The sequence below is a fragment of the Lytechinus variegatus genome, chromosome 11 (assembly GCF_018143015.1).
Source record: "Lytechinus variegatus isolate NC3 chromosome 11, Lvar_3.0, whole genome shotgun sequence".
Taxonomy (NCBI): Eukaryota; Metazoa; Echinodermata; class Echinoidea; order Temnopleuroida; family Toxopneustidae; genus Lytechinus; species Lytechinus variegatus.
Window position 1 is genome coordinate 19,085,354 of NC_054750.1, and position 15,752 is coordinate 19,101,105.

A 15,752-nucleotide genomic window follows, 5' to 3' on the forward strand; every position below is an offset into this window, starting at 1 on the left:
CGATATTCATTGTGAAGCATTTAATTATCTAATATTTAAGAAAAAATATATCTTTGTACCCATTATAATGGGCCTTGGCCTACTTCATCACAATCGTGTCTATATTTATATTTTATTTATTTATGCCATGATTATTGTTTGTCAGAAGAAATTTGTACTTTAATAAATGACACATGGGGATAAATTTGAAAAAAAAAATGAATGAGACTGGGAATGGAAACTCAGACTACATGCAAATACTCGTACATACTTATCGATCATATAATCTGAATGGAATGTAAATATACGTGGCGTCCCTTGTGTGTATAGTTTGTATTGCGGTCACCCCAGTTCACAGAAATTTTCCATCCCATTCATAAAAAGGTACTGTGGGCCATAGCCTCGTAACCTTTTGGTCAAGCAATCTTCTCTTGTCAAAGGATTAAAGCCAACTAATGTAGAAAATGGTATAAGAATAGAATTCCTGCGTCATTGTGAATTCCTGAAGGGTACCCGAGCGAGGCACATATGACCGTTTATACCTTGTAAAGATGAATGGTTTAATACTGTGGTTATTCATTTTATTTGAACAAACACTTAAGTTTGCAACGGTGGCACTCACAATTGGCGCGTTCATGATCACAACCATTAAAAAGCGATAAAAACAATATAAGAAGCAGAAAAACAACCCCACATACCTAGGTCCATGCACATACGAAGGGATGTATAAAACCATAGGTCCATGATAAAACCGTGATCACTTGCAAAAGTATGAAAACCGCCTAAAAAAATCCGTGAGCACAGCAGACGTAGACGATTGCATTAGGCAAAAATGTGCGCCCAATGTGGGGCTCGAACCCACGACCCTGAGATTAAGAGTCTCATGCTCTACCGACTGAGCTAACCGGGCTTATATGTTGAAAAGATGTACCTCAGGTTGGTTAGGACTCTGTTGCGATAATGAAGGTTGAACGTTCTAAAAAAGTCCATAGAATTTTAACGCGAAGCGCCCTTCTCTCTGAGCCCTATTTAGACCTTCCATTTCCCATGACCCCATAATTATGATTTCAGATAAAAATAAGAGAAGATTCATGTTTATTTCTTTTACCACAGAAAGTTTTATTTTTATCATATTTTCATTCTTTGGGCATTTATATTTTGGGTGATAAAATAAACTAATAATTTTGTTGAATTGTATATTCTAGTATGTACTCACCAGTTAATGTGTTCTTTTGGAACTCACCTTTTGGAACTCACCTTTTCATTGCAGTCTTCTTGTTTTTATTTAATCAGCTTCTGTTTCATAATTATTATTGATCTTTCTTCATAAAAAATATACAGCAAGCCTGGTTGGTCCACGTAGTGGACCTACACTTCATAGGATAATGTGAATTTCTGTCGAAAAAATAACCTATCCTCATTCGATGTCCATTATTCACTTATACTGCCAATAAACAATAACAAAACAAAGTCGGCGAATGGCACCCCCACGATGTTTAAAACTTGGCTCAAGAACAACTTTCAAATTAACGTCAAACGTAACGACGGCGCCAAAATTTTGACATGAGTTCAACGTCTATTTCCATCAATCAATAAAATCGATATTTCTACAGGGGGTGCAACTTTTGTTCCGGCCAGTTGACAGTCACATTCCAACGCCTTTTCTATTCAGCTTCTTTCATTAACTTTACCTGTTCATTTTAAAGTTTTCCAACATCCTCGAACTTATCTCCCTTCTTCCATGTAATGTAGGTCTTTGTGGCGTTTTAGGTAAATGGGTTTAGGGTTGGGATCCGGCGTGGGCATTACGTAATGCGCCGGCCGGTATCTTTTGTTTATAAACACAACCACGTTGTTGAGTTCCCGCGCAGATGCCGTCTCACAATGGTTCGGACGGTGAACTTAAAGGGGAATCCAGCCTTGGCCTTAAACAGTTGTGTTGGGAAGGAGAAAAATAAATTAAACAGAATGGTGAAAGTTTGAAAGAAATCAGCCAAGTAGTAAGAAAGTTATAGCTACTTTAAAATTGAAATCACTAATAATATGTAGATTCCAAATTGGCAACTGGGTAATTAAATTATGACAAGGGGCAAGGACAACTTTCCATAGGCCATGTACTTTATTATCAGGGATTTGTGGTTTTCTCCTAAGTACCCATTCCCCTGGGGCAGTAATCTTAATATAACCCAGGTAGTATATTGTTTTATGTCCTCATGAAAGAAAAATATAATTTGAAATAAAACTTTTGGGAAAAATGACATTTTAGCCATAATATGTATTGGAGTCCATGGAAGAGTAGTCCTTGCCTTACATCACTATGACATCACATATGCGGCCAATTTGAAGTCTCCATGGGTAAAATGATCACCAATATTTACAACTTTTAAAAATTCATAACTTTCTTGTTGTTTGTCCAATATTGTTCAAACCTTCACCTATCAACTTGTCTGATTTTTCTTTTTCTTATAAAAACAAGTTTTTATTTGGGTTGGATTCCCCTTTAATAAGATAATGACCCTTATTTACTTGAAGAAAATAAACACAGGAGATAAAACCCGAGGCTTGTGGTGATTTATTACTCTTATAGTCAATAAAGTAAATAATGGTTATTAACCTTATAATTCTCAAAGATGTTCTGAGAATCAAGTCCGCAATCAAGTCACATTCACAAAATTACCATGAATTTGATTTTTAAGCATTATTTAAATTAACTGGTATGCAAACATTCTGATATTACCATTTCTGCACAGCATAACAAATTATAAAACATTTGATTTTAACATCGATTTCGTTAATTTGCTTCATATGAGAATTTTCGTATAGGGCCATTATAACACTAAATTAGGCCTAAAAGTGATCATGTTTTCATTATGTCAGATAGTTATAGTCATAGGAGTATTTTAGTATCGAATTAGGTTAAAAACTATTCTTTAATTTAAAATTATTGCAATGTTTTCTCGAAGATTCAACGGGGTTGTAGTAATATTTTTCCCCTTTTGCATCATGCCGAAGGTAGGGGGGATGCAAGAGAGAGAGAGAGGGGAAAAAAAGAAGAGGGGATGGAAAGAGAGATAGGGAGACAGAAGTAGAAAGGTTTGGGGTTTGCATGTCATGAAATCATGGAAAAATAAACATTATTTGCAAGTCATTCTTGGTGTACCAAGAGTCAAGACCTAGGAAAAAGAAACATATTGGACTTTGAACAGCGTGATTAAACGTCTGAAGTCGAGAACTATTTACAAACACAGGTCGATTGGTTCCTCAAAAGATTTTCATGAATGAACGTTTTTTCCATTGTAGCGTTAATAGTATACATTCCTGGAATGCCACGTTACATTGTTATGATTGTATAGTTAAAAGCTATCCCGGTAAAAAGCCGGGTCTTTATGCTTACTAGTTTCGATCCACCCCCTTACTAGTTTCGATCCACCCCCTTACTAGTTTCGATCCACCCCCTATGATCCGCCTGACTTACTTGCTTTGTTTTATACAATTTCCATTTTCTGTATCATCTTAAATAGTCTTTATTTCGTCCTTTTTATATGCTTGCGTGCTAACCTTTTGAATTAATTAATTTAAAAAAATAATAAGTAATTGGAAAAGCCAACAAATCCAGGTTTAAAATGGTTGATGTGGATATTCCGTGCATTATTTTTATTTACAATGAAAATGAACAAGGAATTGACGTTTGAAAAACTTGTATTTTTTAACAAGATATATTATTATATAGGGCCTACAGCCAGGCCTAGTGTTCGTAACTAATATAGGCCTATTGGCAGTAAAACATTAAACATAAAAATAAACCTACTTCTGCATAATTTATAAGCCTATTGGCAGTAAAACATTAAACAACAAAATAAACCTACTTTTGCATGAACTTCCTGTTCTATTTGGGAGTACAAATGTTTAAAAAATTAAACAACAATGATAATCTTATGAGCAAAACGTTAACATTGTTGTTTGAATATGAAACATTTTGCATGAACTTTTCACACTATCACAGTCGGTCATCTTCAGGCTTAAAACCTGAAGATACATTTTTATAACGAATGATAATCAATAAAAATTGCGACTTCCTTGAAATCATTCCAGTATACAGTATATAGGTTGGATGTGGTTTAGCAATATAGGCACGACATCCGGTACAAGGGCATTTCCTCAAAACCATCCTCAATTAATACAAAGTCTTGTTTTCCATGTAAAACATACCAAGAAGGAAACCAAAATAATGTTCGATTCCTCTGACTGATAACAACACTTCACTCTTGTACTTTATGCGAGGGTATATAAGACTGTGGAAAATTACTGAGAGCTCATAACCACAAGAGCCTCGCGTTTAGGATGCTCGGTTAACAGGAGATGCAGGCCTACACTACATCCTATTCGCCATATCAATCCACTTCGATCCTTATATCATGTATATAGAAATATCAATTTAAGAATCTGGTATACAATTTTATATGTTGTCACTAAGATGCGTGAAATAAACACAACAAGAGAGTGAAGAAAACAGTTATAATTGTCATAATCTATGTCTAATGAACGGATAATTACAACACACGAAGGATTATGCATGCTATATCAGACTCAAGACTAAAACGTGGGTGGAAAACCACCGTTACATTGGGCCCATACTTCCGCCTGCATTGGTGTATTTATTTACAAACGAGGGCGTTCACCTCGGGTCAAAAATATTTGGATGCACCAAACTCGGAAACATAAGAATTGTCATTCTCACATACTGGGAGCTACTATCATTTCCAAACAAGTTGTCATGCAGACAAATTACAAAGCCTTGTTTTTTGTTGAAGTTGTGTTGACATTGGTATTTTTAGAAAACTAATTTCAGAGCGGTCTGTAACACAAGTTGACACCATAAAGATGCAGGGTTGGTGAAGAAAACATGGCCTTTAGTCATGGTTGTGTGTGTTATTATTTTCATTTTGAAGTTGATGTAGGCATTGCAGTTGATAAGCAATAAGAGGCGATAATAAAATAATGCTTGTTCAGCCGCTAAATTACAACGAAAGGTATACCGTATGTCCTGCATGCCTCGACATTGATAAGCCAGGACCTGGGCTACTTTTATTTCCTCTGTTGATTGTGTTTGTAAACTGCTATGTAATTATTTTGTTTTATATGTCATCTGATTCTTTATGAATATCGAAATAATCAATCTACTCTAGGCCGACCGTTTTAGGCTCCCGTCATGTGTTTTATGTATCAAAATTTAAACAAATACGACCCCTATATCCTTACAAGATAATATTGTATCCACATTGCCAACAGCAAATTATCATTTCGATAAACATTTCGTACGAAACAATGTGTTGCTCTTATGATAATTATCTTCAATGACTAATCGTTGGGTCATCAACAAAGCAAAAATAATTCTTACCAGGAAATGTTGGTCACGAGATATGCGGCGAAGAATTCTATTCAGAATCCACAATACGTTACGTTAGTGTTATTCTCGGTGCGGTCATTCATACTCCGAAGCCCCTCCCCAATCTCCTTATTTGGATGATCACGCGGACGGAGCGTGTGATTTTGACGAATCAGAAGACACGCATCGCAGCTCATGAATATTCATCCACTACGTGAGCACATGTCTTGTGTTTACTAATACATGAGTTCGCCCGGGTATATAGTAACGGTTCTCACGGAAAATTTCCAGAAGCAATCGTGATTTCATCGGAGTAACATCTTTTCTTTGCACATTTTACTCCGGATTCATACTTTCTTTGTTCCAGTTACCATTACACAGCACTAACTGGATATTTTTCATAATTTATTACTCGCCTCATTATTATTCGTGCTGATATTGATATTGAAAACACTTGGGTCTTGTTTTGATTTTCATGTTTACATCTGTATTTTTGTTATTGTGATCAAATCGGACTTCATCATCAGCAAGACATCATGTCTGAAAAGACTAAGTCAGAGAAAACGGCCTACTCCGAAGTGGTAAGTTGTATATTGGAGTAGATTCTCAAACTTTCGATTTTGTTTATTTTTTTAAAATCTTATAATTCCTGTTTTTACATTTATCTTGCGAATTGCTATTTTCTTATTCATCTACATGTACGTACCTTTCTATTCTAGTCAAAGTCTCCCCAAGATTGAAGAAGCTAATTATTTACATGATTTAAATTGAGCTTATAGTGATACAAATTCTCTATTTTTATACAAAGTATTGTAACAAAAATATTACGATGAAATGTATTTTTTCTGATGTTTGTTTTGTATCTCTATAATCTCTCGATATAATACTGCCAAAGTGCTCTCTGATTAATCTGAGCTCTCTCCTGTATTCTTCCTCCGCTAACGGCGCCGTTGGGAGGGCCGCTATCAAATTAAGGCTCTAATAGATGCAATCATGAAGTACTGAGAAAGTTTTGACGAGTTGTGTGGAGGTTTAAGACATGTAAGAAGTATAGAATAAGCGTATGTAATTGGGTTTTTGTGTTGCTGCTAATACGCCCCGGTGGTAGAAAAAGGACCGACTATACGAAAAGAGCAGGGGTAGATTCAAAGCATGGTCCACTTTGAACTGCTTGGTGTTGGGATTAGCCTTAACCCGCTGGATAGTCTGCATAGATGCAAAAAAACTTGAAAACATTACTCTTGTATAATACACTGCATTTTAAGGCTAATAAATTAATATGCGTATTTTTCATAACACTGATTTTCAAATATCTTATTTTCCTTTCTAGCCGCAGCAGCAAACTCTGACAATGAAATTGAGCAACATTCCTGCTACTCCTCAGAAAGAGACGATCGAGTCGGAAGATGCAGATGATCGTGGCAACTGGTCGAACCATCTAGATTTTCTTCTCTCCTGTATTGGATACGCGGTCGGACTGGGAAATGTCTGGCGATTTCCTTATCTTTGCTACTCCAACGGCGGAGGTGAGTTGATGGCATTTTCCTATTTTGATATTCAAAAAATAACCACACGTCGAGCTTTTGATTTAAGAAAATCGCTAAAGTGTTTTTTGTTTATGTGCGATGAAAATGAATGAAGATATTGTACTAGCGAAGCCAATGAGTGATGCTATTCTTAACCAAATTTTGTACTTTAAGCCAGAATACAATTTTTTTTCTTGAGCCCAGGCATTATCTGGTACTTGCAAATACAATTAATGTTTACAAGGTGATCGTTAAAATCTATATGCTCCGAAAAAAATGTAATGGATCGTATCTGATTTTCTAACCTAATTCTTTTGATAATTATACCCCTATGTTGTGAATCATAGAAATTGCTGGATGAAATAAGGGAGAATTTGACAAAGCTTTTTTCAAGTCATTATAGTGCCAGTTTGTCTAGACTCTAGACTGAAATATTGAACAAGAAAAGCTAGCGTGTCGAAAAAGCCGGCTTATTACAAAACGCCGGTTGAAAATCACAACAAAAACGCCGGGTGCCCAGCCCTTTGGCTCCGCGCCAATTCTCATTTACATATTCACCCGCCTTCTCTGAAAAACGTTTCCACTGCTAGCGTGGGTAGCACGTCAATGACACACCTTATAAATATTTAGTTATTGTGACGTCAATATGGCGATGAGCCAATGGATGCTCGTATTCCGGGGGCTCGTCCATTGTGATTAATATTCATGAGTAACCGTCATCAATGAGTATCTGAGTGTGGGAAAATTCCATGACGTTAGTCGCCCTGGCAGCCGCTAATGAGCAAGCCAGAAAAGGCGGGTATGGACATTCCTGCGATATTAAAAGTACCTCTCCCTTTCGTATAAGGAAATGAATGTTTGAATCTGTTTCATACTATCCTTCTTTGAAAAAAATGAATTGCCATAACGAGGAAGTACTTGTAGGTTGATTTAATCGGAATATGATAGTTTAAGATATAAATATTTCTTTCTTAGAATATTTGAGGAGATTCTTATTACATTTTGTATTTTCAATCTCAAATGCATTTATTTATTTATTGGTTGGTGATATATATTTATTATACATGTATATATCACCAATCAATATATATTTATTGGTTGGTTGGTGTTTATTCTAACGGCGTTTGCATTCCAAAAGAATATTTACGTGCTTTCTGATCATATATATATTACTTTCGATTATTAATTTTTATTATCTTCATAGAAATATCAGTATAAAGAGCACAAGTTGCAAAATCCAAAACAAGGCAAAACCAACACAAAATAAAACATACTGAGCCTAGGAAACATAAATGAAGGTTATATGCTTTATTCGTCGGCCTACATTGCCTCATGAGGCGTCATCTACTATTCTACATCGAAATATTTATTTTCATTATTTTGATTATTGTAATTAATATATAAATGTGAATTTTACATTGGGGGATGAGTTTTATTTGATTCAAATGTCATACGATTCTACCCCGTTCTGTTTTCATAAAATAAAGCGTAAACTTGATGAGTCATTTTTCCCCAACAGTGTGAGTAATATTTGACTTTCGTTTTCATATATTTCTCCAGGAGCATTTTTGATCCCTTACCTTGTTATGTTGTGCCTGGCCGGTGTTCCGCTCTTTTTCCTCGAGTTGGCTTTCGGACAATACTGTAGTAAAGGACCAATCAGAGCCTGGAATGCTGTCCCTCTTATGCGAGGTAAGTGAACATTGACCAATAAGTAAACGCGATTTACTATGATTATATTAGGTGCGGTTACCAGACCACACTAAGTAATTTGGAGACCGCGGAATGTGGTTCTATTCATAAAATGTAACTTTTGTTGGTGGATGGTGGTGGTTGGGCAGGGGAGGTGAATGTGGGGGGGGGGGGGTATTTGGAGTCTGTAGCCCGATTTATAAAAATCCATTTCAATAACAGTAAATATGAGCGATTGCATTATCTTTAAAGTCCTTATTGGAGATGAAAGAACCCATCAGCCTTTATTTCTCTTTTAAAAAACTATATTAAGCTTGAATAACTATTTCATGTTGATGATTAAAACTTTGAATCTTATTTCATTCAAATAAAAACAAAAATTTAATATAAAACTGTCCTTTCTGTTGAATCTATTCATCTAGGTGTCGGCTATGGCATGGTTGTGGTATCCGCAATCGTGGGCATCTACTACAATGTGATCATCACCTACTCGCTCTTCTACTTCTTCAAGTCTTTTGCGAGAGTCCTACCCTGGGAGGGGTGCCATCACAGTTGGAATACACCTTACTGTTCTCAACTCGTCCAGGAATGCATCGAGTCTGGCGGCATCGTCAACGAGAACAACACCTGCGTCGCCATCGGTAACCTGACAGTCGCCGAGCAGGAGAGCTACAACATTACCTATTCCGATGATGGAAACCTCACGGGTTATAGCGACCCCCTCCATGCGAGCCGCCAGAGCGCCTCCGCAGAATTTTACAAGTAAGATAGCATGTCATCATCATTATTATCATTTTGTGTGGTTTTTTTTCGTGAATTTATGTTACTAGTTATTGCATTTCATGCCTTGGTCTACTTAACACTTGCGACAAAAGTGGGACAATCAGTAGCAGGCGTCCTCTTTTTTTCACAATGTCGATCACACGCCCTATGCGGAAGCTGGGTAATTAATTAAATAAACATGAGTCAGCAAAAGCTTATTGAGTAAAGAAGCAAGGACTGGGCAAATTACATCACAAGATGGCGCTAATCAATTCTTGTATCTAATTTGTTTGAAAATTGCCTTTTCGCTCACTGTTTTTTTCTCTCTCTCTTTTTGTTGAATCTTCAATAAATATTTAATGTTTACAGTTAAAAGCCTGGATAATTGAGATTCTCACCGCTTCCTTGATAATCTAGATTATTTATCATTTCACCATACCATTGTTTAATAGTTAATACTGATGTTTTTAAAACTCTTCTTGTCCCTTTTAGGTATGGCATGTTGAACGAATCTGGTGACATCAGCGAACCTGGTATGATCAGCTGGCAGTTGACTCTGTGTCTTCTCTTCGCGTGGGCCCTCATGTTCCTCTGCTTGGTGAAAGGTGTCAAGTCCTCTGGCAAGGTTGTATACTTCACCGCTACCTTCCCATACGTGGTCCTCTTCATCCTTTTCATCAGGGGTATCACCCTGGAGGGTCAGATCGATGGTATCAAGTTCTTCATCACCCCGAAGTGGGAACTCCTCAAGAATGCCAAAGTTTGGAAGGATGCTGCCGTCCAGATCTTCTACTCCTTGAGCGCATCCTGGGGAGGACTTATCACCCTTTCCTCCTACAACAAGTTCAAGAACAACTGCTTCCGTGATGCCATGATTGTCCCCATTGCCAACTGTGCCACCTCCGTCTTTGCCGGTTTTGTCATCTTTTCGATCCTTGGTCACATGGCTCATGTCCTGAACAAACCCGTCGGGAGTGTTGTCGATGAACGTAAGTTAATCAGTCAATAATTTTCTTTGAACTGTTTCGACTACATTGTCTATAACCATTTCAATTATTAAACATACAAATGTATTTATAAGATATTCGTAATTTCAATACATACTCTAAAGTTTTCTCATCGGACCAATAATTTTTTTTTCTAATAATAATGAATAATTACCGAATCGTCCATTAATTTTGTTATCAGTTTTCATTTTAGATTGGAAGAAATTATGTTTTCACAATTAATCATAGCTCAGCAAACCCAACTCTAATGGTTTCTTCTTTCATGTTTTTCATTACAGAATTCGGTCTTGCCTTCATTGCCTACCCCGAGGCTGTAACCCTCCTGCCAATCTCTCCTCTCTGGGCCATTCTTTTCTTCTTCATGCTCATCACTCTCGGTATGGACAGCCAGTTCTGTATCATCGAGACCGTCACCACCGCCATCCTTGATGAGTTCCCATCCCTCCGTAAGAGGAAGCACCTTATCGTCTTCCTCTACTGCTTCATCGGGTTCATCTTCGGTCTCAGTTGTGTCACCCAGGCCGGTGGATACTGGGTCATCCTCATGGACAAGTACGCCGCTGACTTCGCCCTTCTCATCTTTGGTCTCTGTGAGTGCATCGGAATCGGCTGGATCTACGGAGCCAGGAGGTTCATGAACGACATCAGGACCATGCTCGGTGATAAGATCGTTGACCACCCACTCTTCAACTTCTGGCCTCTGACCTGGTGCTGTATCACTCCTGGTGTACTTCTCTTTGTTCTTGGTTTCAACTGGGCTACCTGGACCTTCCCTACTGCTGGCGAATACGAGTACCCTGCCTGGGCCCATGTCATCGGATGGCTTATGATTTGTTCATCTCTTATCTGCATCCCAGCTGTTTGGGCCATCGAGTTCGTCCGTGCTGATGGAGGATTTGTTGATGTAAGTACAATACTTAAGCCATTGTTGATTTAAAAGAAAAATAGTCCTGTGGTGCTGAATAATGAATACTCTAAATTAATGTTACAAATGCAACTTAACAAAATTTTAAATCTAACCACTGGAATTACTATACCTGGAAAAAAATCAGATCACCTGAATTTGAAGTTGTATACTGACGATGTAGACAGTCCAACTTGGAGTCTAAAAACTAATGATTTGTATTCTTTTTTTTTCTTTTGGTTGCAGAGGATAAAATACATGGTAACTCCTCGACCAGAGTGGGGACCTCTTCACCTTGCCGACAGGCGTGAGGCCATCGAGATCCACAGGCAGAACGGTACTACCATGGGGGGCGTTCTAGACCCTAGCCTACCTGAGAAGAACGAGAAGGACTTAGAAGGGGGTGTCGCCATTCCCCTTCATCAAAACGGAGTCGTACCCATGCAGACCATCGATGTCAATGCCTTGCATCTAAACGGTGCTGTTGGTGGACCCGGAAGCACGGTATAAGCATCCTCGTGCCTTAGATGTTGACTGTATGTTGCCATGGCTGCGGGCTTTGCGCCGATGATGCAGTCCATGGTAGTTAGGGGATGAAGGGGCGGTGAGATGCTTCAGCCGGTTGAGACACTTCAATGATCAAGAACCTATTGCCGAATGGTAAAATAACCATTCTTGAAGTCTACATGCAAGACTGCGCAGGCTTTCTGAAGTAGCCTCGTGGAAATTCCGGCAAATCCGTCCTCGTGAAAATGTCTAAAGGTTATCTGGATGCCATTAGCGTCTGAGATCTTACGTACTCTTGATACAGGGTTACAGTATTTAGAAGAATAAGATATTGTCCTTCCAAGGCATCCAGTCAGTAGAATCTATCAATTTTCATGCAAGAATGCTACACCTATTGCCATCTCCTGAACATGAAATAGTCTCCGTGATACACGAAATCTTTTGCGGAGAAGATGCTATTTTCGTTGTTAGTTAAAATGTATTGAAATATTTACTGATGCTGTTTTAAGTACCATCTTATCATGTATGGTAAGCTCACAACTCACGAAAAATGCCATTTTGTAAACGTAAAACGTTTCTTAAAAGTTGCTTGTTATAATGAACAAAAAAAAGGAAATCAAATTTCATTTTTATGTTTACAATTTGTAATATGCACTCTTGAATGGTCTCGACATCGTCAAATATTTTTTTTAAAGACGCAACTGCTCAATGAAATGTTGCGAAATGACCTTAGCCCACAATCATTAAACTCCTAGCTGGCATTATTTATTACTATGAGAAGGTTGATATTGTAAGAATGAATCATATTACGTGGAATATATTGTTATGTACCGTGTTGTGCAATATTCCATTATCAGGTCGACTCATCAAACGTGCTATGAATGTAACTATATCTATTCATTACGTAACTACTTACCAAAAATCTAATCAGTGATATTACTTTGTAATTATGCTAATGAAAATGGTAATCAATGTCATTCTATTTATTTTGGGTCACCCGAAATCATTCTGTATCTCGAAGCCTTCCAATCCCCCCCCCCCCCAATTAGCTGCACATCGACTGCTGTATTTATGACTGTACATAATTATTGAACAACCATTCAAATACACTTAGCAATACCTTGTACATATTGTAACATAGTCCATGTAAATATTTAAAGTTATTTTATCTTCCAACAAGCACAAGGCCATGTACATTTCAAGTTTTATATTTGCTTGTATAATTGTTTTGTACTTTTTGTTTCTTTTTGGTGCAGAGCGGGTGAATCGGTGATGTGTTGGTTAAACATCAGATAATTCATACAAGTTCTTACCATATTTTTTTTAAGCTGATGTGTGCTTAGTATGTGTTAAAGCTTAAAATGGATCCATACGACTGTATTTAGTAATTCATTCAACGTGAAATCAAATGTTGGATGCATTCCGAATTGAAATGGTTTTGGGTTATTTTAAATTTATGCATTACGAGTATTGGCTAATTAGCAAACTGACAATTAGAATAATAACATGCACGACCTCAATATTAGATTCTAGTAGCGAGACTTGATCTCATCAAGATTAAAAACAAAACGAAAGGTGGGAAAACATGCCCTATTCAGAAGAAATCTATAGACTTAATCATCGCTCTCACCTAATTGTTGAGTTGATTGTTACGGTATATATTATCACTTGCCTAATCAATCATAACTTCATAAACCCGTATAGGCATCGAGTAATTCTGTTTTAATAACCATAAAAACAGTACAATCAAAACATATTACGATTCTGCCACAATATCACAACAGTGTTAGTGGTGTGGGTGTGTGTACGTATGGTGTGAAATTATTTAAGAACTACTTGCCTTCATCCAAGACTATGAATACTTTTGAAAAAAAGCAATGAAGTGTATATACTGCTTTTTTGCAGCTGTTATATAAATGTTGATATGTATATTGCATAAATAATATTTATTTACTTTTTGAAATAAACAACTGAGCCATAACTTAATGCATATGTTATTTGTTTGGGGGTATGTTTTTATGCACGTAAGCAAGTGTGTGAACCCTTCATTTTACATAGTTATTCGTGGTGCCTGATGATGAGGTTACGAATTGCGTAAGTTTCTCTAGATCATTCCATGTACTATAACCGGCATTTCTATTTATAATGATATGCCGTGGGAAGCATGAATTTCGATTTTGTTAGGAGATTAAAATTGAAAGAAAAAAAATCACTGTTGGGGGGGGGTAGAGCTTGAACATATTTTCGATTTTTATAATATAACGGCGATTTTTAAATTGGGAATTAAATATTATAATCGAAAAGTAAGTGAGTTGAGAGGATAGAGCGTGAATAGTTTGAGCATCTCGGTTATGATAAACAGTAATTCTTTTCTTGGAAATAAACGAATTAACAAATTTCATGTTACTTCAATACTCTGCTCTAAGACATATTTTATGTCTGCACAAAGTACCAAACTTAGCAAAATTTTGTATCACTGTTTCATGGGCGGTGCAGGGGTATTTTGTGGAGGGGATGGGGGCGAGACGACCTAGAAGGGACGTAACTTTGTTCATACTTGAAACACAAAATTATGTCTGCACAAAATACCTTAAACTTAGCAAAATGTTGTATCACTGTCTCCCTGCTCTTGTATGAAATAGTTCTGGAATATTTCCATGAATGAATAGTGTATGTTTGTGCGTAATTTTGCAGAGTGTACAAGCTCGATTAAAATGTTGAAATCAAAATCACTGAAGTGTCATTTGTATTTATTACTGTGTGTATCATTCTGTGGACTGTGTTTGAGAAGTCTGAGGCCCAATCTTTCCAATTAGTGTGAGTGAACTGTGGTTGAGAAGTTTGAGGCTCAATTTGTACAATTAGTGTGAATGAACTTAAGCGAGCATACAGGAATAATTGTCTTGATTTCATGGGCGGTGCAGGGGTATATTGTGTGCGTGTGGGGGGGGGGGGAGGGCGAGACGACCTAGAGGGGACGTGGCTTTGTTCATACTTGAATCACAAAATTTACAGGGGTAATAATGTCACCTCTTCTTTCTGGAAAACCATGGGGGTCGATTACCCCTCCCTCGCCTTACACCCCGTGACACCACCCCTTGATAATTATATACAGTGGCGTTTGAGGGGCCTATAGATATGGCATATCGGGCAATGAATTTTATTGTTCTTTTAATATTTAAAAAATAATATCACATTTCATTCTCCCCTTTCCCTTTCTCCTTTTTTTCTTGGTCGTGAATCTTTTTTTTAATTAATGTTATTTTTTCTTTGGGGGGGGGCATGGGCCCCACGCCCCCTCTTATGACGCCAGTGATTATAAATATTACAATCTTGCCCGAATTAAATGGATAACGTCAAGATAGTATGTGAACAAGTTAAGGGCATAAGTTGTGAAAAGTCGGATATGCACGCAGTAAATGAATCTTGTTACGAGTTTTGGTTCAAACTTGAATTGAATCATCGCAATGTGGGGGGGGGGGGATGGCTTGAACATACAATGGAGAGAGAAAGAGAAAAAAACGACATCAAAGTTCAGATGGAAACAATCGAGTGAAGTCAATCAAAATAAAACTTGACATGTTTGACATAGGCCTGTACAATGTTATTAAAGAAGTTAACTCTGACCCCCCCCCAAAAAAAAAATGTTATAAAAAAAAGCAGAAAAGGATATTGATGAAAGTCAATCAAATATTTTTTAAAAAGTTATTAGAATCTTATATTCTCTTCTGCGACGTCATATGCGAGAGTAGTTTTCACGTTATCGTTGAGTAAAAGCATCAATGAAATTCCATTTTCTGTAAAAATTTACTTTTTTATTGTACCTTCAGTATATGACAAAATATTGCACAGGCACTTCCTGAAAAAACCCTAGTAGTTAGTCAATTGATTGTATGCATAATTATGTTACATAACTGTCAGTATATCTGTTTCCCACTATTTCCCAAGAGTGTGGGAGGAATTAACACCTAGTCTACGAAACGATTTTG

General features: G+C 37.1%; 1 protein-coding gene and 1 non-coding gene across 2 annotated transcripts; one reads left to right on the top strand and one right to left on the bottom strand.

Annotated features, from left to right (window-relative positions):
* Positions 1 to 816: 816 nt before the first annotated feature.
* On the bottom strand, positions 817 to 889 carry TRNAK-CUU. The gene has a single exon. It is a non-coding gene; the product is annotated as a tRNA-Lys (tRNA).
* Positions 890 to 5,643: 4,754 nt separating this feature from the next.
* LOC121424436 (sodium- and chloride-dependent glycine transporter 1-like) lies at positions 5,644 to 14,492 on the top strand. Its single transcript, XM_041620122.1, has 7 exons — positions 5,644 to 5,946; positions 6,696 to 6,891; positions 8,452 to 8,583; positions 9,006 to 9,345; positions 9,838 to 10,334; positions 10,631 to 11,256; positions 11,503 to 14,492. Exons 1-7 carry the CDS (start codon positions 5,902 to 5,904, stop codon positions 11,764 to 11,766), a joined length of 2,100 nt encoding a protein of 699 aa, XP_041476056.1. The 5' UTR covers positions 5,644 to 5,901; the 3' UTR covers positions 11,767 to 14,492.
* The last annotated feature ends 1,260 nt before the right edge of the window (positions 14,493 to 15,752 follow it).